The sequence below is a fragment of the Agrilus planipennis genome, unplaced genomic scaffold (genome assembly GCF_000699045.2).
Source record: "Agrilus planipennis isolate EAB-ADULT unplaced genomic scaffold, Apla_2.0 scaffold256, whole genome shotgun sequence".
In the NCBI taxonomy this organism is placed as follows: domain Eukaryota; kingdom Metazoa; phylum Arthropoda; class Insecta; order Coleoptera; family Buprestidae; genus Agrilus; species Agrilus planipennis.
In genome coordinates this window covers 242,704-267,048 of record NW_020439045.1, presented here as the reverse complement: position 1 = coordinate 267,048, position 24,345 = coordinate 242,704, and the positions used below count along the sequence as shown (strand labels likewise).

Below are 24,345 nucleotides of genomic sequence, written 5' to 3'. Positions count from 1 at the left end.
CTAGTGCTGCTGATATTACCCCATGGACTTCCCTGTTACATCACAATACAGCAAGATGGCTACGCTGTAGGTGAGTAAAACACCTTTTTATTATTTGAATTATACATATACAGGTAATAAATTGCTATTGGTCAGAACAATTGTTCTTACCTTAAATTCTGAACCGTTGATTGTTAGGGATTTTCCACATTCGAGGGTGGGACTAGGACCACACACATTCATGTACATGTTGTGCAAAGCGTTCGCGAAGGTGTAGATTGCTTTTATTACAAAACTTAGTTTCGGATCTTGCCGATATTCCTTCTCCAATGTTTCGTTTCCTGAAAATAATAAGAAAACAAAACAAAAGAATGAAAAAAATTACTGTGTTCTTGTGCACTTGGTTGAACATTGCGTCCCTGATTTAAAACAAAAGTCACATAGAATCTTTTGTTGTTTAGGTACCTACATTCGTTTATATCTTCAGGTAATGAGTTTATGGTGATTATGATGATGACTATATAAAAATGAACATGTAATATAGTTCTATGAATTCAATTTTTTAATAAAATTAGAATTAGCCCTTAATTACATTATAAATGGTTCGGATACCCAGTTTGGATCCGTACTAGCAGTGGTGTTGTCGTCGAGCCGGAACGCTCCAGAACGTCGTTCCGGTACTTCCTTTTTGGACAGGAACGCGTTCCGGAACTAAAGATGATTTCTGATAACGAGAATTGGCTGACGTGTTGAAAAAAAAATTAAAAAGAATTGCTGATTTTTTTTCTAATTTTTGACTAATTTTTATATGTATTATTATAAACAAGGGTTTGAACCGAACCCGAACCGGAACAAAAACCGGAACGAACCGGCTTGTTTTTCCGAACCGTGAACCGGAGTCCGGAACGTTTTTTTTCTGCTGAACCGGAACTCGAACCGAACCGAAACAAATACGTGAACCGGTCTATATAATTATATATATGCGTTCCGGTAAAAAAAAAATTAGCACAACATCACTGCGTACTAGGTGTATTTAGGATCCGGCCGGATACAGGATATTGATGCTGGTCGTTCGGCAGTGCTGGATAATTCAACCATTAGAGAAAAAAAAACATTGTTGGAATTTTTTTTATGTCACATGAACGAAAATGCATAATTTAGTGATCATTTGGAATATATTTTTCAACTGTTCTCAAGATCTTTTGACGAAAATCTAACACCCTCATAAACTTTAACTTACATTTATTGGACACACTTTAATTATAGCATGTAATATAAGATGATGCTTTTTTATAATTTGTACGTTAATCCCTTTTTAAATGTAGATACTTTGTCGTAAATTTACCTACATGAAACTTTCTAAACAAACTCTGGTATTTGAGTAGGCATTTGGCAAGTCTAACAAAGACATTTACCCACAAGTTTAGAGGTAGACTAAGGTTTCATGCCAACATATCTTAAACATTCCGCCATGTATGTACGTACCATATGTATAGTGTCATGCCGGGAACTTTTGTTTGCGTAACTATTCTATCCGAGCGCTCTTTCGTTGAAGTAGAGCCTTTTTTAAAACACCAAAGTTGCAAAGCTCCGCTAAATAATTTATCAGCAGCAGTCGACTGTATTTCGACCCTGTTTGCCAAATATCTAAATGCGTTTGAAGGTTTCCCCAAAATGATTCCTACTGAATCGTTTGTTCGCGAAATGTCGACCTTTATGGATATTGCATTTCCTTTTTCTTTCATACAAAAGAATCCGAAGAACTTTTCGACGAAATAAAAGATATTCAAAGTAGGTGCCACGATATACAAGACGAACAAAATGGTTATAAGTACATGGTATAGTGGTAGGTATCTACTCAAAATCAATACAAAGTCTCGTTCAATCTATTTTGTAGTCGGTTACACATTTGTATAAATAACTATCCAAATTTCCAAAATGAAATGAGTAGTCTTCTTATCGTTAGTGGCCGTTTATAAGTCACATGACTTTATTTGAGTTATTTTTCGATCTCCCTCTTCCCCATAAAATGTACCACGGTCTTATTTTTGGAATCTACTCTCTAGTACTTGTCAACGGGAGTCAACAAAACACTTCAATGAAGTGAACTCTGAACCTTTTCGGGTAAATATTTCTGTATTTATTTAATTAATTAAAATTAATTTACTAATACGTTGAATTAACGCTCCAAATCCAGGAATATTTACCTAACAAAAGTTCAGAGTTCTCTTCATTCAAGTCTTTAACTCAAGGCGATTATGTATAATTTAAAAGACTTCAATATACGGCAGGTTAGGTTAGGTTGGAGTACAAGAGAATCTAAACCATCTCTACCAGACCCTTCCCTACCTGATAATGCTTTGTGGTCTATGGACAGTCCCTTGCATTATTAGATTTTGTTGTCAATTTAACAAAACAAACGAATTCCCAATGTATCTCATATTAACAGTAGTCTATGTTGAATTAAAAAAACTCATTTGCGGTGGTGGATAATACATTATTTGTCCATCAACTTGTGATTCATTACTAAGAGGGATAAACCGTATGCTGTCGAAGTAAATTTAGAAAGTTTCCTAATAAGTAACCAATCCATTGGGAATATCAAAGACAACTAAATGTTATCATGTATTTATTAGTCCTCTGAGTAAAGTTTTGAACAAAGCGAATGGCTAGAAATATATGATACCACACAATATACATACTTTCTTGCAACTGTAATCTATTGATACTGCCTTTATAGGTACATTAAGTTATATACCGGGTGTTTATAGGTAGGTACGTAATAGGAACATTTATTTATTTTTTTATTTTGTTTCATTATGCATACTGCTTTCGAAATCCTGTTATTTAGGATCCGAACAGATACCGGATAATTCTACCAAAAAAATAACGAAAAAATAAACACTTGTTATAATAATTTAATTTAACAGATATCAAAAAAGACCTACACAATTATTGACATTATATCCATTTACAACAGCACCTAAAAGGTTGTAATTGTTTGTTTACTTAGTAAAAAAGTTCTCTGTAAATGCATATGTTGAAAGTCATTATACAAATTCTCCCTTTTTTTCCCTTGCTAAAGACCAAAGGCACAACAAAGAAAATGAAATCCGTTTTTTTGTTTTTTGTTTCTAAACGTTCATCTGCGAGTAACGTATTTCGACAAGTTGATGAAAGGTCTCAAAGAGGTGTTCGTTTTGAAATCAAAATAATTTTTGTTGATTCGGTTGACGGATTTTTTTACGTGCCAACCCCATTTGTTTCATACATTATTTAACATACAGGTAAGGTAAAATATTTACCGAACATAGAAATAACACATTTCTTTGTGGGCATAATTTGGCGCACGTGTGGAATAATTTTTTCAACCTCGTGTAACGTTTTTAAAACAGTTGATATGTCATTTAGTTGTTAGAGTTTTATCTTTACAAAAAATCTTCAGTAATGTTTGTTAACGATTGTTGATCTCTCTCTAAATAAAACTAACCTTGAAAAGGACCAACAACCTGGGGAAACGTTGGCAGCGGTTTTAAAATAAAATAATTTTAACCCCAGCATTGCTTTAATTAAAAAGAATTAAACGTTAATTTGACTTTTTACAAAATTTACCGTGTTTATCGTCTCGCGACGCTGTCATGATTGTATTTTTGTGCTTATATGATGATGATCTGATAATTTTTTACAAGTGCCTTTATTTAAAACACGATCCCTAATCTTTTTTTTTAACCTCCCAGATGTCTCTGTCACGGTAGCACGAATATGCGTTATAATTTTTAATAAATTCGCTCTGTCACTTCGTATGAAGATTGTGTGTTTGTCCAGTCACATTTCGGCCCCATGGGGACAACAGTCCGAGATGTGATTTGTTTGAAACAGCTCTGTTTGAAATACAAATGCATAGATACGTTCCATTATTTTCTATTTTAAATTCTGTCTTCTAAACACTAATTTCTATTTGCGTTTGAAATTTCGATAGGTTTTAAATCTATTTCCTCTATTGAAAGCACCAAAAGCAGACCACAATTGAATTTAATTTCTATCGTAGTCGAGTCAAGTTGAGACATTACGACAGTATTCTTATAAATTGGTACCAAAGTCCTGACTGGACAATATGATATGATTCAACTCCCATGGAAACGCAGTTATTGTGGGGAAAATAATTTTTTTCGACAATGATTCAGCAGCAGTGTTCGGAGTTTTGAGGAAGCTTCCATACGAGTCAACCGAAACTCATTTCTCCGAAAGTTGTTGCCTATTAAGGACAAACTCACATAGACTCATTTTATTTTGTTCTTTCTCCACACGTTCTCAACTTTTTGTATCTGGTAGGCGGACGTTATTAATTCCGATTAGTTCATCTAAAATTTAATAGGAAGGTATCGAAGGAAGAGAGCACCTTGAATTCCAAAATAACAAACTAGAGTGGATGGATCGGCTTGTGAGTTTTGATGATTTGAGGAGCCGGACCATAGGTTCAACCATAATGGGGGGGGGGGGTCTTAAAGAGAAATCAGACTAAGACAAGTCCCTGAAGGAGGGAATCAGTTCTTTCAGTACTCAGGGTGGCTGAGATGACGGGGATCGATATGGCATTCTGATGCACAATACTGCGATGTGGAAGGCAACGGGAAACCACCACATAATGATAATGACGTCCTCTGGGGTAAAGCACTCCGGATGTAAACTAGTCCCCCATTTGGATGTCCGGGCGGGGAGTACCTCGGGCGATGTCATCAATAAGTGAAATAGGGGTAGGTGCAATATTTCACGAGTCGGAGCGTGGAATGTTAGAGCCATGAGGCAAGTAGAGAAATTAGAGAATTTGAAAGTCGAAAGGAATAGGCTAGAATTAGATATAGTAGGCATTAGTTACGTCCGTTGGCCAGAAGCTGGAGACTTTTGGAGTGGAGACTTTAGAAAAGTACATACAGGATCTGTGGATTGGCGAATGATGAGGATACCGAGGATAGAGGTTATAAATGAGAAAGTATTAGGAAGAACAGGAGAACAATAGAAGTTTATAAAAAATAGGAGAGATAAGTTGGTAGGAAACCTTCTCAGGCATGAAGATCTAGTCAGAGATATATTAGAGGCAGAAACAGGAGTTAAAAGGAGTAGAGGTAGACCTATAGTTGATTACTGTTCGCAAATAGTTAAGGATGTGGGATGTTCTAGTTTTAGGACAGGAAAGAGTGAAGATGCGTGTCCAACCAGGATAGACGACCTTATGATGAAAATGTAATAATATAATAAAAAATATGGATACGATACCTGTACATCGCGGCAGGGTTTTGTTAATTTTGTTGTTCGGATCGGTAATAGAACTTTTGTAGTGGGCGAGTCTTTTGTTGGGTTCTGCGTCATCGTCCACACGACATCCAAAGTGGGTTTCCCAAAGCTCCTTAAACCAGGGATTCCTCGTGTTTGTGTTCGGTCTTAGAGACAGATAGTAATCGTCAAATTCTTTTACATAAGGGGAGTAGATGCGTATGGAGATACTACCCCATGCTTCAGCCTCGTAGCCCTCGGTAACGTCATTCCTATCTGCCCAACCATCGCTGAAAAAAACAGTAAAATGTTCTTGAAGTACGGCGGAATTTAGCTTGATTCTCAGTATTTTATCATTAGATATTTTAGCGTAGCGATGAAATTTTACTATTCAGTGTTATCAATTCACCATAGATAGTTTTGATATAGTGAATAATGGTGAATGCGCTAGGCATATTATTTTGGCGCAAGTGCCTACAACTAATAAGGAAACCATTAACACTATCTGGGTAAATCTAACATAAACAAGGAGTAATAAGCCTAAGGTTGTTGTCTAATGAGGTGCTGAGCGAGGATGTCACCAGTGACAGAAGCAGGTATGAGTGATGACCTAGCGCGTTCATCGTGAAGATGTCTGAGCAGGAGATTCTCTTGTCAATTGCGCGGCGTATGTCTATTAAGTTTCTTACCAGGAAAGGTATAAAACCAAACTAAAGTGTTTGAACAATTTGTGAAGGATCAGGAAAATGCGACCTCGCACGAGCATCACCAACGACAATATCGTCCGTGCTAAACAACTTCTCCAGGGTGAAAGGCATGTAGATGCATCTGGGGTTGGTATAAGTTATGGGAACGTTCTCCATAATTACAGAGGTGCTAGGTTTTAATAAGGTATGCACCAGGTGAATTCCTCGCCTTTAGACACCTGAGCAGAAATTGCATTGTGTAATACAGAGAAAAATTGGAGCGAGTGAGTTGGGAGACACTTGAACAGACTCCCCATATTCTGGAGCTGTTGCCCTGTGACTGTTTTGTCTTCTGAAGGAAGCCCTTTCTATAATGAGGAGGAGGTTGAGTATGCCATTGGCTAAAGATACGACTGACTTGTTTCTCTCTAGGAGGGAATCTCAAAATTACCTGTACGCTAGGAAAAAATTGTTTCTAAATCAGAGGATTAGGATTAATAGATCTCCTTTTTATATTGTCATTGTTTAACTATTTTGAACAAATCAGTACCTAAGCAACAATGGGGAGGTTACCTAAACCATTATAAAGTCTCTAAATACTGCTAAGAAATACAGCTGGGGTAATTTATTTTCCGAATTGACATTTCAAATGCAATTAGCAGTTATTTCTGTATTACAGACAGACACTTAAATTTTTACTTCTATCTGTAAATGACAGTTTAGAAGGAAATAAGTTGCAGATTGATAGAATTTTAATTGCTCGTTCATATTAAATGTAAACATTTTCAATTTCCTTTCTAAATAAATCGTTCACTTTGGAATTTCGTTTTTGTGAAGAAAAAAATCACCTCTAAATAAGCATAATGCTTGTGTTCAGATGTTTATTAAGATGTCAGTTCAATTATTCACGCCTTGCAAATTCCAATCTCATCAACGATATTATTTAATAATATCCTCAGTTCAGTCTGTGCAAATATCGCATTGCGTTCTTCAGGACAGGAAATTGGAAACCATTCTAGTTCCTGTGCCTTATGCGTAAGGGGTTTCTTATTATCATTAATCATGTATCAAATTCACTGATAACGGACAAAAAGCTTTCGCTTGTTGCCACATTTGGAAATAATATCACAATTAATCGGTTGAGGAAAGATTTTATAAAGAACCTCCAAAATTCACGCATAATATTTAAATTATAAGCCCATAACAACACGAAAAATAGTATAATTTCAGTAATATTTGAAAATTTTGAAGAATGGTGGAAACTGTACATACGTGTCTGTATCTCTTTACCTTTTCCTAATGTAACGATAAAATTACAGTGAACGTTATAGGTATCTGAAATCCTATGTACTTATAATCATCAACACAATTACATATCGGTCACGTATGACACACAATCAATTGCCTAAGTTTATAAAATTAGCAAATTGATTGCTTGTTTACTACGTTGAGAGCTTCAGTAAAACGAAATGAGCGAATGTACGTCTTTGTTGTTCAAGTCTTTTCTTTATTCTCGTCGGTAGCAGTAACTGACGTATGCAAACACTTACCTTCCAATAAAAAGGAAATGATTAGTGAGATTCAACCGTCTAGTGGCCATCAAAAGTCCCCTTATTGTAAGTCCTTCGCAAAAGCAGACAACAACTCTAGCTTTGTCGTCCCTTTTTAGGTTTAAGATCACCTTATCAAAAGCATCATGAGTCGCTCCGCTCAAAATTGAATTTTCCTGGGCAATACAAACGTCTGCCAGTTCAGCCACTTCCCTGAACGCTTGAATTCCGGATTGCCCATAATTTTCTGTAATAGAGTTTTACACTTTAAGTATTTCAATATACAAGGTCTGTTCAAAAAGAATCGCGGGTTACGTAAATTCGATTTTCGATTTTTTTATGGCGTTATGTTGGTACTTATGTCTCTCAGTGTCGCTATAAGTCATGTTGAATGTTCAGATAAATTTTGACAGCTGCTTTGGTTGCACGTGCTTTGGCTCGTCTTCGATTTTTGCCTATTCCAAAAAATGGATCAAAGAATTTGTGTCAAATTTTGTGGGAAAAACAAAATTAAGTGCGCGGACGCATTCCGAATGTTGACTGTAGCATATGGTGAAGCTACCTTGGACTGAAGCAACGTTTATCGGTGGTATAAAACGTTCTCAGAGGACCAAGAAGATGTGAACAATGAAGAGCGTGCTGGATGCCCAAGCACATCAACAACAGACGAAAACATTGATGAACTGAACAAAATAGAATTGGCCAATCATGGAATCGCCGTTAGAGAAGTTTCTGAGGACCTTAAACATATAGATTGGCCCTTGCCATTCGATTTTTGGCAATGATTTGGGCATGAGACAGGTCGCCGCGAAATTCGTACCAAAATTGCTTAATTTCGACCAGAAACAGCATCGCATTAATATTGCTAAGGAGCTGTTGGACTCTGTTTGCGACGACCCAAATTTGCTCTAGAGGATCATAACTAGTGACGAATCATGGGTTTATGGATTATGACGTTGACACCAAAGCTCAATCATCCCAATGGAAGCTGCTGCACGAGCCAAGACCGATAAATGCGTCGAATGTGAAGGTTTTTCTTACAGTTTTCTTCGATTAATGAACAGCTTTTGCACCATGTTATAATGCCGCAGCCACCGTATTTCCCAGATTTGGCCGCCTGTGACTTTTTCTTGTTCCCGAAACTGAAAAGGCCTATGAAAGGACTACACTACGCTACAATTGAGAAGATAAAAACGGCATCGAAGGAAAAGCTGAACAAGATCACAAAGAATGATTTTTTGAAGTGCTTCGAGGATTGGAAGAAACGTTGGCACAAGTATATTTTATCTGGTCAGTGGACAAAATAGATATTCGTGACTAAAATAAATAATTTTTGATAAAACACAAAATTCGCGATTCTTTTTGAACAGACCTAGTAACTATGCTGTTGGGTGCATCATAAAGTTAAAGTTTTTATTAGAATTGCACGGAAAAGTTTTTCTCATTTAGTACAATCGAAGCGTACCAACATTATTAATTTAAAAAAAGTTCATAGCAGGGGAAATACTTATGGGATAACTGTTCCCGCATCTTTTCTAACCAAATTTGATGTAGGTACAAGATGTAAAAGATCAAAAACTTAATAGGGTTTTAAATAAAGTTGTTGATATAAAACCAACTCCGACGTTTCGCCTTCAGTTAGTTTTTTCACCTTATAATCTAACTGTCATAATTTCAAATTTTTATAATAAGCTAATGTTTGCGCTAAAGTATTGATGTTCAAGCTCATTGTAAAAAAACAAAGACTAACAAGAGGTAGTTGTGTGAAATTAAAAATTACTAACGAAATATAATTACGATTTTCTGAAATACAGTTATCCAGTGAACCACTTAGGGCTGCTTCCATGAATTTTGTAAGCCCAGATGAATCTTTTTTTGTATTTTTGTTCCAATTAAGCTGAAAGCTCTTTACTAAGGGTCAGCAATTTTATCTACCTAGATTGTAATAAAAAATTAAACGCAAACATTTGGATCATTGAAGCCAAAAAAGTTAGCCATTTTTGTATAAGCTTATAGCAAGTAAATGTTATTGGTTATATCAATCGATTTTCATCGTTTTTCAAAATTGATGTAAAACATTTATTGATTTAAATAAAAAGACAGATAATGGAATAAAAATGTTTCTTTCTTTATGAAAATGAAGTGAAACTGATGAATTCTGGTATGTGGTTTTCACAACAATGAACAGAACCGTTTCTAGTCTGTATTTTCTCCTTTTTTAAGTTGGAAATCAACTGACTGGAACAATCGTTGGAATGCGTCAAGCGGCCGTTTTAATTTGAACTTTTGAATATATGCCTGAGGCTTTTGTTTCTTATTATAATGGAAAAAGCAACAGCACACATGTATGCATCTATATCAAGTTTATTTATCAATGAACATGTACAGATCTAAGGAAAGAGTTCGAATTACTACATTAAATCGAAATGAAACTATACGGCACGAAAACTGATAATTAAATGGCAATTATCGCCTTTTTAAATCCCTTTGAAAAAAATTTGATGGCTGTTGATGATTTGAAACAATGTGATGCAAATTAACCACAAAAAAAAATACATCTTGACGATAAGATGTACCAAATGTAAATTGAAAGTAAATGGTGTAATCTGCAGTCCATAAATTGTTTCATTGGTACTCCTAGTTGCTTATTTAACAACTGATTACAGTTCTTCCTTAAACCTGACTGAATTCGTAATTTTGTCTCTTCCTGATTAGAAATGAAATTCTTTCTTTTCGGTTTTTATTATTTCGTTACAGCGAACAATGCCTATGTAATGTAGGAGTATTAAAAATACATGAAACAATTACCTAAACGTCTGGTTATATGAGAATTAGATTAACATTTTAATACCCTTATAAAAGCAAAGAAAGCTTAAAGGACCGAAAACGAAGATATAAAGGATACAAAGACAAAGGTAAACATGGGTGAATGGAACTGAAAAGGTTTAGGTAATATAATGGATTATCTGTGTAACCCTTAAAATTAGCTGAAGAATTTATACCTTAAGCACTTTCTGCCTAATAACTGTTTCTAAAGCCTTTATGATCTTCCAAAGAAAACGATTTTTTACTTGAAATTTTAGAAACTATTAAATGTAAAAATACTAACTATTGATTTCATCAACGAAGAAACAGATGTAAGTAATTCTACATTCGCTTTTCCATCTTGACCCCCTTCAGCAGTATTTATAAAAAAGTAGGATTATCCTTTTTAAAACTTCTGATGAAACCGCAGTGTGTGTGAGAGAATTGGTATTTTATTGTTATGTTACATAATAGACAAGGAATTTAATTTCAAACATAATCAATCATATTTTTATCTTAGGATTTACAAAACAGAAATTTATTACATTACTTGTTTACTCTGCATAACTCAAATATTTACTTGAAGTGAGACAGAATTTTAAATAGATCCCTAAATTACGGTTGCTAATTCCTGTTGGAAGCCAATTTTTCAGATAAAATCCAAAATTATGGATGTAGCTACCTAATAATACATGTATCTACTGATATCAGTTGAACCATTCAATGAAATTATTACTGTCATGCCCACTAACACACAAAATTTTCAAGTTAAATACAATGTAACTCACAATCATGTCTCACTTTAAATGATACCAAATCCTACAAGATAATGCACTCTTTGATGTGCAATTGGTAATTAATTGAATGTAAACGGTGGGACGCCAGAGACAGGCCTCAGAACTGGAAATCCAATAAAAAGTGTTGAAAATATGCCACCTCAACTTACCCATTCTCTCGTCCAAGAACTTGAAGAATTTGGACAATTTTTACGTTCAATTAATTATCAGTAACACGCTAAAGTGAGCATTTAGTATCATTTAATGTGAGATATTATGAAAACCAATTAGTTATTTGTTTATTTATAAACAATTTCACTTTTAAATTTTAAATCGCGAATATCCTACTTTCTTTGGATGCTTTACTAGCAGACGGCGTTGATAGAAGTAGAGGAATCCGTTGGGCGTTTTCGCTGCGAAACACTAAACGTAAAAAAATCGTGTCTTGTTTGTAATCTACACAAACTTATATGAGTAGATCGTAGATTTTGAGACAATGATTTAAAATGTACAGTGGAAATTCACTTACCGTTCGTGTTGACGATGGAGACATAGGACCAATTATAATATTTCACGATATCGAGCATAAGCTGAGCCTGGTGGTAATCGCTGGGCACGACTCTCATGAAGAAACTGAAGCGGCTCTTATCAGACAAGTCGCTGGATGTGCTGGAATAACCGACCTGCGGTATCTGGAATAACTGCAATAAATTCTGGACTTGGAGCGTTACGGAACTAGCGCCAGGTCCTATGACGCCTATCAAAGTCCCTCGACGTTCCGAACTTACGGCACTCTCGGTTTTCGACCCGCACGAAACGAGATTGTAGACCGAAGGATTCAGGGCGTCTTTTATCAGTTCTATGCTCTCTTGCAGGGCAACGGGAGCATACCTAGAAAGGTAAATCAAAAATATAACATTCGGAGGTCCTCTTCACAAGTAAACGACATCTAACTCAAGTTGGCTTGACTATGTAACAAAAGGATACTCTGTTTTGGAATTCTTTTATATTAAAAGGAACTTTTATGGAAATTAATTCATCATCATCATAAGGTCGTCAGTCCTAAGATGGTTGGACACGCACTTCTACTCTTTCCTATCCTGAGCTAATTTTCGTATTTCCCTAAAACTAGAACAGCCCACATCCTTAACTATTTGCGAACAGTAATCTAATCTAGCTCTACCTCTACCCCTCCTAACTTTCGTTTCTGCCTCTAATATGTCTCTAACTAGTCCTTCAAGCCTGAGAACGAGTCCTACCAACCTATCTGGTCTATTTCTTATTTACTTCCATAGTGAACTTTGTTCTCCTACTCTTTCTAATATCTCCTCATCTCTAACCTTCTCTATCCACGGTATCTTCATTGTGGTCATCATCATCGTACAGAAAACGTTTGAAAATGGAACGTGTGAAATAATAAGGGATGATCAACTCGGGTTTAGAAAGAGCACCCGAAGTTGTATTGACTTTACGAATATTAGATGAAAAAAAGAAAGAAAAAATAAGTAGCGTCTTCACAGGATTCGTACATTTAGAAAAAGCTTTCATCATCATCGTCATAAGGTCGTCAGTCCTAAGATTGGTTGCACACGCACCTCCACTCTTTCCTATTCTGAGCTAATCTTCGCATTTCCCTAACACTAGAACAACCCATATCCTTAACCATTTGCGAACAGTAATCTAATCTAGCTCTACCTCTACGCGCCTAACTTCCGTTTCTGCCTCTAATATGTCTCTAACTAGTCCTTCAATCCTGAGAAGGTGTCCTACCAACCTATCTCGTCTATTTCTTATTGACTTCCACAGAGTCCTCTGTTCTCCTATTCCTTCTAATACCTCTTCATTTCTAACCTTCTCTACCCACGGTATCCTCATCATAGACAATATTAAATGGGAGAAGTTGCTAACAATACTTAAGAATATAGGGTTAAGATTTAGAGATAGAGGAGTGATGATGTATAGGATATGTAAAGATCAACAGGTACTTACAGGTTGAGGAGTTACAGTTATAATGTGGAAGCGGCATTGACAAAATCAAAAATAAATTCTTTCAAATGACTTTTCAAATCTTCTCTTATTGAGACGAATTTCCATTAAGTCAAACAACTGGAGATAGGAAATGTCAATCCATGTTATAACGAACTGAGAAACACTGAAATTTCAACATCAACGAAAGAAGGGTGCGTTGATGACACCTCTGGATAAATTTCATATTTTAAATTCATTCACTTATAAATCTAATACATATCCTCGAAAATCTCTACCACTGACATCCATATTTAAGGAGGGTAAAAATAACCGTTGAAAATTGAGGTGCACAAAATATATATGTAGGATATGGAATAAGAAACTTCCCTTGACGAAAATTTTCATCATTTTTTTTTCACGCTACAAGAATATAAAATTAAAAACCTGAAAGTAAAATAACGAAGCACGCGAATCTTTTCATCCTAAAAAATCTCGCTTTTTAAAGTGATTAGGTATTTTTTATCGATAGGATCGTTTCTATTTGATAAAAACTTCTCTAGCAATTGCGTATAGTGTTTCCTATTTTCGCATTTTCTTACTTACTTTGTTGTTTTAAAATCATTTTTTCATTGCTTTAATGGTGAAACATTTTGAGATCTTTAGTTAATCAATTCGAAAATATGAATTTGTTTATTATCAACCTTTACCACCTACTACTATATTGTCACTCATATAATTAGGTTTGTCAAGTAAATGCGAATGTCTCGCTTAGGCTATCATAGAAATTAATTGCACAGCTCTATTTCGTTGATTAAAGTAGTTTTGCAAAGCCTTTGATAGGACCAATACACGGTTTTATAAAGTAAATTTGCTCATTACGTTCGACATTGGAGCTATGTAGAAAAATGCATTCAACACACACTGCAGTAATGTAGTATTGAGCCACATCACCCAAATTAGACCTTTTCACTTTTGAATGGTACATACGTTCAGGCTTAACTTGAACCTATTTAAAAGGGTCTATAGAAATAATATAAAAACGCTTGAAACCGATTTTTTATTAATTAAAGTCGGTAGTACGATGACGATGATGTCGTGCAGCTGTTTTTGTTTTGTATCAGTTATACATAGGAATAATCACGTTCTTCAAATCTTACTTTCGGAGATTGAGCAGTTTGTCACATGTACAGAATGTAGACATTGACTTTTCTTTAGCAACCCTGGATAGACGTAACATTTTTCATAAGAAAAGATCCTAATACTTACCAACATTCGTCTCTTATTTCGACTCCAAGCGTCATATTTGGAAGAAGTATGCTGTTTTTATTGATTTCGTCGATTGTATGAAAGGTTGCCTCGACCCGTTGTATTCCATACTGTTCTCTAACAGTCCCACATCGAATACTTGACGTCAATCTTTTCATTTCGGAAGGGGGTTGGTGGTGGATGGGAAACAGTGCTCCCACAATAAAGTCACCGTTAATGAAAGCTGCAGTTCGATGGTCTGAACTGTTGGTGTGCAATAAGGAATCACAGACCTGGATACATGTAGCCCATGAGAGCCCTACGAGCGTAATAAGGGCAATTGTCATTCTGAGATTGGTACCAAAACTTCTTCATCTTCACTTCATGGAATCTGTAACAACAATAACTTCGTTTAATTAACAATTAATATCCGATAACGAAGAAGTGTTGAAAAGTAACAAACGAGATTTTGTAATGCGACTATTACCTATTCAATCTGTTCACTTTTCAAGGATTACCCTATATACATAGTTATTGATATGTAAAGAGCGGTTTTCATACATACATGCATTCATACGTAGGAAATCGTCAAAATGAGTGAAAACTGTCACCCGCTTCACCACCCTGACTCACTTCTGACTTGCTTCTTATTTAGAAGGTCATTAATGGACCTACCAACTGAATGGTAGATGTTAGCAATGGTAGAACACCTTCTTAGGCATGAAGAGCTAGTCAGGGACATATTAAAAGCAGAAGCAGGATTTAAGAAGAGTAGAGGTATACCTAGATGAGATTAGTTAAGGGTATGGGATGTTGCAGTTTTGCAGAAATACAAAAATTAGCTCAGGATGAGGAGTGGAGGTGCGTGTCCAACCAGTCTTAGGGCTGACGACCTGATGATGATGATAATTCCATTCTCATTGTTCTAGACCCTTTGTAGAAATTTTGATTGTTAAGTATCAAAAATAAATGTTTCACTTAAAATCCAACCAGCTCCTTTGACATTTCAGTGATTACACTCGGTTGTAGTGCATTCAAAAACATAATACTCTGGTAATTTTGTTAATAATAGTTTCTTTTTATTTTATAAATGAACTAACAATATTAAGTACGTTCACATTAGAAATTACACCTCCCCATTTTTGGTTAAACGTTACTAAATAATTAATTTAGTTTGGTCAATTTTTGGAAAACGTATCGTTCCTTAATTCCTCTCTGTTCATTTGGAAATAGTGTTTTATAATCTCGACGTCTTCGTTAGCTTTAGATTGAACTGAAATAGCACTTTTCTAAATTAAACTTTGAGTAAATTAACACAAATTTTATTCAGTTGCTACTTCATCTCAACTCCTACATTTCTGATTCTTATTTGATTGTTAAATTGCAGAACAGTATGTAGCCATGGCGAATTCTAAATCCATTGTTTTAATCATTAAAGCACACATAAATAATTAATAGAATAATTGCAGAATGCAAATATGCTTAATAGGTTTCGTTTAAATTGTTAAGAAAGTTTGGGTGAAGAATAATTTATAAGACATTATACTAGCTACCACAGTGAGCACACTAAAAAGTTCATAGTTTCATCTATAATTTCTGTTTCTAGAAAAAATTTATTATCTTATTCATACAGATAATGTAGTTATTCAGTGTAGTCTTTTGTAATGGTCTTTTGTTCATGGTCATCCATTATTAACCAACAGAAAATGTGTGTTTTACTCCCAAGTGCTTCCACAATGAACGTCCTTGTGAGCCTATGTCGGTAAACACACATGTACAGCAAAAATAGAATTCATTATAAAGTACCCAGTGATTTTGTCTTGTAGTTGTGCTATGAGACTTTCCTGATCTCTAATTTAAATATTCTGAGTTAATGGGAAGTACCCGATAGCCGATAGGCCAGAAACTCGACTTTTTAACAAGAATATGAGATCAAGGATCTTAACAATCGATATTCATAATCATTTCAATAGGAATAAATTGCCATTATTGAACTTTGATGGACAAGACTGAATATTGACTATTGCTAGTGAGCAGATAGGTTCTTCGACTTACGCTTTAGCATAAAGCCGGAAGATAGGGCTGCAGGCCCTCTTGAGCATCCTTTAGAAATCATAAGAGAGATAGATGAGACAGACGACATGTGAATGTGAACTTTCTGAAAGTTCTAGTTCTGATTATAGTTTTACTCCAGTTTTATAAAAATAAATAGACAGGCAAAAATATATAAGAATTAAACCATAGTTTATTTTTTAACAATCGAGTTAAAATTTGGTGAAGATAAATCTTAATATTGTTTGATAGAATGTTATGTACAATATTCACATTCATCTTTTTTCTTTGGCGGCTTTTGTTCGAATGTGTAATGTATCTGGCATTCGTCTCCAGGAAATTGTTTCCGCAACAAAGGGAGAAACTTTTTCTTGTCTTCTAGATAAATATAAATTGTCCATAATGTTGCAAAAACTCCCAGAGTCTCTAATAAATAGACGAATTGTGACTTACGAAGTCTTATGTTACGATTACATCTTTCCTCAATCAGTATATCCGCAAGTACATGAAGCTACAAAAATAACAATTAATCGTATTCCAATTTCATGAAAGTCAAAGTCGACAAATCGAGATTGCATATAATCTCTCTCGGTTATGTTAGTATTAAAAATACTATGTGCTTACAGAGTCTGTTTCATAAAAAATAAAATCGTCGATCGACAGATCTGACTGCTGATCGAGGACAAAGGCCGAAGATTGCTAGGCTTCTTACTTAAAGACATAAGTAAACGTAAATAAACACATAGAGGATAAATATTCGATGATTGAATAATACAGATGTGTTGCGTTTAATAACGCTGCGATCTGGACTCGTTTGGGTGTTATTACGTCAGGTAGTTGTTTAATAATTAATGAAAATTTCTGAAAAATTTGATTGCCACTTTAACGTAGGTACTATACTTATTTATACGAATGCTTGCATTGTGGCCTTCAAAATTTCAACCGCGAATCGTACTTCTTCGGCCACTTTTTGCGATAAGTAAATCGCGAAATGATAGAGAAAACGATTAACTTTTTGTTAAATAACATACTGGTTCATTAAAATTTCTTCTCAGTTCCGGATTATCATATGGATAATTCTTGTCTTTAGCATCGGATGACATTAACGGTAAATTTGGGTAATCTCCGTAACCAAATCCGTCGTCCGGGAATGTCTTATACTCAGAAGGCAGAAGATTGTATTTTTCTGCGGCAGCAAGTATTTCCTCTGTTTTTACGGGTGGTTTGGGTTCAGGAGCATGATCTCTTAACCAATCTACACAAAATGTCTTTTTATAAGGAAGTGTAAATTTTAATTTATTTTTGTTGAATACTCACGTCCTGCTGATTGAATAGGGATTTGTAACACATTCGATCTTTGAAGGAATGTTTTCAGGCATGTAGAACCGACTGTTTTCAGAAGCATTATCGACGACTTTGACAAAACAAATTACATTGTTTTTCATAAAAATCTCAAAACTAATGCGATCAATATTTTTCATCATCATGAGGTCGTCAGTCCTGAGATTGGTTGGACGCGCACCTTCACTCTTTCCTATCCTGAGATAGAAAAGTGTTTATGTCTATACCCGGAAAACCACATGCATTTTATGTAATTTGAAAAGGACATTTTTGGAGGAACTGATAGGTTAGAGTTAGATCCAGGACACCTTTCACACATGAGGTTTAGGGTGATTCTATGTGCAGTAAAACGGAGTATACATTAGTATGGAAGCTAGGCAGATGGTAAAATCCTTTTTGACGTGACAACGTCTTATAATTCGACGGAGCCGGCTGCACGCACGAAAAAGCATGACTCATGCGGCGTTACCTCGCTCTGAGGCATTCCATTTAAGGCTTGAAGTACAAGCGAGAGCGCGGAATGAGCGACAAAGAGGCACAATCGACCTCCGCGTTCGGCAGCGTTCGACATCTGTCTCTCTCCTACTTGAGTGAGCGATGCGTCCGCGTGGACAGCTGCTATACAATAATACATTTCCATTTACCTCCTTCTCTATATCCATACAAAATATCTATCAAACAAATAAAATTAAAATTTTCTTTTGAAAAATGAAACCATTCCATCAGTATTTTCTTATGACGTTGTCACGTTCAACTATCGTCAGTAAACCGACTTTACAAACAACCGATTTTTTTAATAAAGAGAATAATGCCACGTATAGGTTTCTTCTTCAATCCTAATTATTATAATTAGGTTAATTCTCGAATAAATATACGATTCCACCGTCATATCGTTTCCTTTGGGATTACATGTGTATTTAATGTTTACTAAGCTAGCAAATAGAAAGGTCTAACAACTGAATTTTTGTATTAGGTTTTGGAGTTAATTCGCACTTTCTAGAAAATGAACTTCCACTGAAACATTTTATTTGACCCAATTTTCGGCAAGAAAATGTTAATTAAAAATAAATCACTGTCTTTGAGGTGGTTTAATAATTAAAACACACATACGCTCATAAACGTGGTGTCGCGAGCAGAATTTGATGCATACCTATTTTTATTTTCCCATTAAGGGTGTGACGTTGCGTGCAAGGTAGTTTCATGGGTGGAGTATCCCCAAAGGCCACAATTTATATCCACATCTTACACACGTTTGTAGAAGGGTAACTGTAGATATATTTCTCACATTTTTTATATCTTATAGCACAGTTTACCTTAAATTTTTTTTTCATGACTGCATTATTTTAATAAGCAAAAAGTTTTATTTACGAGTTAAGCTTCCAGAACCTCTTTTGCAAATAACGAGCCATCCCTTAATAGGTCATATATTGCCGGAAGATAGGGCTGCAGGCCCTCTTGAGCATCCTTTAGAAATCATAAGAGAGATAGATGAGACAGACGACATGCAGAAATTTATTACATTACTTGTTTACTCTGCATAACTCAAATATTTACTTGAAGTGAGACAGAATTTTAAATAGATCCCTAAATTACGGTTGCTNTCACATTTTTTATATCTTATAGCACAGTTTACCTTAAATTTTTTTTTCATGACTGCATTATTTTAATAAGCAAAAAGTTTTATTTACGAGTTAAGCTTCCAGAACCTCTTTTGCAAATAACGAGCCATCCCTTAATAGGTCATATATTGCATTCAACTCTTCTTACGTACCGAGAGATAGCGCTCAGAGGTTTAGACCATTACTTAGTATTCGGGAGGTTTCCGGTTTCATTCCGGGTCCGTCTGCCACGATTTAGATTTATCTGTAATTTCCTTGGATCACGAAGACTTGTAGTAGAAGAAGATCCCACGTTTTGTTTCGACGATGGTCTGGAAGAAGTTGACGTTCTGCCTCGATAAGGCCAGACAGGAGAAGGAGATCCCAACGTTTATTCTGACGCTAGCCAGAAAGAAGCTAACGACGTCCTACCTCGACGAAGGCTAGACAGGAGAAGATCCCAACGTCTTGTTTCGACGTTGGTTGGGAAGTTGGGAAGGTTGACATCTTGTCTCGATGAAGACTAGGCAGGAGAAGAAGATACCGATGTCTTGTCTCGACTATGACCAGGAAAAAGATAGCGACGTCCTGGCTCAATGAATGCTGAGCAGGAGAAGAAGATACCAATGTTTCGTCTCGATACTGATCCGGAAGGAGATAACGAACTGCTTCGATGAAAGCTAGACAGGAGAAGAAGATCCCAACGTCTTGTCTCGACTATGACCAGGAAGAAGATAACGACGTTCTGGCTCAAAGAAAGCTGGGCAGGACAAGAAGATCGCAATGTCTCGTCTCGACGATGGTCTGGAAGAAGTTGACGTCCTGCCTCGATAAGGCTAGGCAAGAGAAGGAGATCTCAACGTTTATTCCGACGCTGTCCAGAAAGAAGCTAACGACGTCCTGCCTCCACGAAGGCTAGACAAGAGAAGATCCCAATGCCTTATTTCGACGTTGGTTGGGAAGTTGTTGATATCCTGCCTCGATGAAGACTAGGCAGCAGAAGAAGATCCCGATGTCTTGTCTCGAATATGACCAGGAAAAAGATAACGACGTCCTGGCTCAATGAATGCTGAGCAGGAGAAGAAGATCCCAATGTTTCGTCTCTATAATGGTCAGGAAGGAGATAATGAACTGCTTCTATGAAAGCTAGACAGGAGAAGAAGATCTCAACGTCTTGTCTCGACTATGACCAGGAAGAATATAACGATGTCCTGGCTCAAAGAATGCTGGGCAGGAAAAGAAGATCACAATGTCTCGTCTGGACGAAGTCAGGCAGGAGATAACGAACTGTCTCGATGAATGCTAGACAGAAGCAGTAAATCCCAACGTCTTCTCTCGATGTTGGCCAAGAAGAAGGTAACGACGTCCAGCCTCAACAAAGGTTACGTAAGGGAAGAAGATCCCAACGTATTGTTTCCACATTGGTTAGGAAGATGATAACGTACTGTTTAGATGAAGGCTAGGCAGGAGAAGATAGCTAGAAGTATAACTATATATATCATACCTCTGACTTCATTTCGACCCTTTCACCCAAACCATAACGAAAATTTCAGCAAAAGTAATACGAAATGTCTTTTTCAAAACTCTTCTATGTCCATGAGTGTGTGAGTTTTAATAGGCTTTCTCTTCTGAACGGAAATGTAAAACCAAAAGTTTATATGGCCACTCTATCCCTTCAAAAGGATTCTAAACTCTAAAGAAACCAATTGAGTCAATTCCATCTTGCTCGAAGAACATTGATGTATGTTCATACATGCTATCATCAATAGTACATTGAAAAACACGGATTGTACGAAATACTATAATCCACAATTATAGATAGATCATAATCATAGATCATTTGGAAATCTGAAAAACATTTCGGCACCCAAAATGTCATCCTCAGTTAAGGGATGAGAGTAAGACGTAACATACTAACAAAAATGAACTTCACTTTAAGAACAAACTATGAAAAACAATTTATCAAGAAAAAAGTTTCTAGGGTACTTAAGAACTTTTTGTCTCAAACTATCCTTCCTCCATAATCTACTCATAATATAAACTAAGAACTTAGTTGTCAACTTTACAACAAGTACTGACCTAGTTTTATAACACGTATAAAAATGTGCAAAGTTCAAACTTGCTCTAACAGTGAAAAGATTTTATTGAGAGTCATACTTCAACAGTTATCTTTGAGGGACACTTTAACGGAAATGAATACTCCATATTTTTCTAAGCGCATCGTTTGTTAATTGATTTATTTTCTTTCTGACATTTGAAATTAACTTTCTATATAGAAATTTTGAATATTTAGTATCAGTTTTTGTAGATGACTACATTTCTTAATGTTTCCTGTTAAAATAAATGCTTTACATTATAAGTTAATGATCGAGTACCAATTTTTGGTAAAAATGTCGCCATTATTAATGTTTACGATTAAAATACCTATTCATATATTTACCATATTGGAAATTTGAAATTCTAGATATAATTATTATAAGGATAAATCGCTGTTCCTCTTTCCCTGTTTCTATTTATGAATTTATTTATTATTTTATAAACTAACTTTTAATATTTATAATAAATTTTTACTAAATTCTTTAAATTCCAGAAGAAAAATTACATAGCCCTTTAAAAATTTGTTTTTGTTAATATTACATTGTATAATTCTTCATATACACAATTGCTGTACAAGTAAAATAAATACAGTTGTAATTCTAGCGTACTGAAATATTCTATTTTTCTCTTAAGAATGTAATCGTGAGCTACATGGAGTATGTGTTTCCGTGGTGTAGTGGTTATCACATCCGCCTAACACGCGGAAGGTCCCCGGTTCGATCCCGGGCGGAAACATGATCATCTTTTACTATTTTAATACAGTATTTTTCAATTTTTTCTGTAGTGAAGTTACTATAAATTCTGAGTGCTGCAGTTATTGTTAATATAATATAATTTGGTAATTCTTTACATTAGTTGACATTGGAATTGAGACATGAAGTTTAGTCAGGTAAGTAGTACTCACCAAGTGAAGTAGTGTAGTAGTATTTACTAGAATTTTGTTTATTATTTGTTTAAAAATGAATGTGAGTGAGATACAGGCCCTTAAAGTTTTCTTAATCGGAGGAAATACCGGTAGGTACGGCCCTGGCTTCAGCCTTCCGTCAGCTGTTCCCGCCAAACATCGTTTGTCCTAAAACATATCTACCTAACATTATTCTAATGTATCAGCCCGCCTTCGGCGGGCAGGGGCATTAAACAAACTCGAGTCTGTCATACATCTACCTAACTAAACACTGACGTCATCAATGCATATTTGGCGAGAACAGCTGACGAAGGGCTGCAGCCAGGGCCGTACCAATCGAAATTTCCTCCGATTAAATAACTTTAGGAGCCTGTATCTCAAGCTACATTGGTTTCCGCACGGAATTAATGCTACCACACGATTCTACTTGGTCAGTACTACCTACCTGACTAAACTTCATGTCTCAATTCCAATGTCAACTAATGTAAAGAATTACCTATAATTTTTGCGCTTCTCAGAAGTGTTACAGTTAAAAAAGAAGCGTCTAAAAAATCTCACTTCATTCTAAATGAAAAATGTGACAATTTTCATTAACATTTTTCCTTGCCGCTTCGTCGGTTATCAGGAAATTGGAAAATTATTTATGCGCTTCTATCTCCGACTGAATAATCTAGATTTTATAGGAAGAGAACTGAGGATTTTGTCGATTTGTCGTTGAAAATATTACTTAAATAACAATATTTGAAGCAAATCAAGTTGTTATATTGTTATTAAGCTTAATTTACCCATTTCTATTGTATCAAATTACAATTAAGTGACAAAATAAACATCTTTATGATGTTTAAATTCTATTAACTACACGAGTGTCTATAAAATAATTTTAAAGTTATTGTAATAATGATTATGTTTTTATGAAATATTTATTTTCTCATCATCATCATAAATATTCAGACTGGTTGGGCGCACACCTCTACTTCATCCTATCTTGAACCAAATTTCCCATTTCCAGAAAATTCTAGCTCTCATAACTCGTTTCTGCTTCGAATATGCTTCTAACTAACTCTTCATGACTATCAGGGTGTCCTACCAACATTCTCCCTTATTTCTTTTTTACTTCCATTATATAATTTCTCACCCATACACAGCCGTAATCTAAACATACCCCTTTAATAATCATTCTCGAATTTCCAAATTAACTGATCTCGAGCACAAAAGTTACTTCGTTTTGTTAAAGGCGACCTGACCTTGCGCTTTTCTCTTTGAGTAACAACTCCAGTACTTTTTCCATCTTGAATTATTTGACTGCCCACATATCATAAATCAGGGACTTCTTGTTTATCGCCTTCCATTTTTATATTAGTTTTAATCTTACTTTCAATACCATTACATACCAATACTTTTGTTTTATTTTACTTATTTTACAACTTAAATTTTTTAATTTATTTCAGATACCATCTCTGCAATCTATGGTAAGTGATTTGCATGATTTTCCTTAAGACTGATAATAAGGCTTTAATACATTTTTAGCAATATATACTTGCTAAAAATCAGATATTATGATACTCTTATGATTTTATATCACGCAAAAGATCAATCCAAACGACTGAAATAAACGGTTGCGAAGTAACGGAAGATAAGTAAAAAGTAGTGAAAGTGAAAGTTAAGTGCTTATTAATGAAGAAGACTAACAATAGAGATATTCAGTAAGTGTATGTAATAATTATCCAGTCCATCGCATAACTTTTACCATTTATTTATAAAATTGAAGAGGTTTATATCCAAAATAGATCCGATTCATGATTTACACAGGTGATAAAGGGTACATATTTCAGATTGAAGGATCAGACTACTACAATCCATTTATTGATAAAAACCTTCTGTTGCTCTATAACATGATTAGATAAACGGAATCACTGCATATACTTAATAAAACTGTAGGTTTATAATTTGTACGGCTGCATGTGATTCGAGAATGAAAAAAATTCGTTGTAGGATTTCTTTTTTAATGAGATTTTGCTTCACGAATTGAAATTTTTTCTTTCTTCCATTGACCAGTTATTGTTCGAAAATCGG

General features: G+C 35.2%; 2 protein-coding genes and 1 non-coding gene across 3 annotated transcripts in view; 1 reads left to right on the top strand and 2 right to left on the bottom strand.

The window, feature by feature from the left end:
- LOC108741204 (metabotropic glutamate receptor 5-like) overlaps positions 1-24,345 on the bottom strand; it is a 44,043-nt gene that overhangs the window by 4,902 nt on the left and 14,796 nt on the right. The window contains exons 2-6 of the mRNA XM_018475908.1: positions 14,302-14,671; positions 11,597-11,958; positions 7,487-7,733; positions 5,254-5,540; positions 151-320 (exon numbers count right to left, since the gene is read on the bottom strand). Coding sequence (XP_018331410.1) covers positions 151-320; positions 5,254-5,540; positions 7,487-7,733; positions 11,597-11,958; positions 14,302-14,627 — 1,392 coding nt within the window. The 5' untranslated portion in view covers positions 14,628-14,671. The remainder of the gene's footprint in view (positions 1-150; positions 321-5,253; positions 5,541-7,486; positions 7,734-11,596; positions 11,959-14,301; positions 14,672-24,345) is intronic.
- LOC108741205 (NADH dehydrogenase [ubiquinone] 1 beta subcomplex subunit 8, mitochondrial-like) lies at positions 16,508-17,776 on the bottom strand. The gene is made up of 3 exons (XM_018475909.1): positions 17,650-17,776; positions 17,364-17,587; positions 16,508-16,843 (listed from the first exon to the last, which is right to left on the bottom strand). Exons 1-3 carry the CDS (start codon positions 17,735-17,737, stop codon positions 16,589-16,591), a joined length of 567 nt encoding a protein of 188 aa, XP_018331411.1. The 5' UTR covers positions 17,738-17,776; the 3' UTR covers positions 16,508-16,588.
- On the top strand, positions 22,031-22,103 carry Trnav-aac. Its single transcript has one exon. It is a non-coding gene; the product is annotated as a tRNA-Val (tRNA).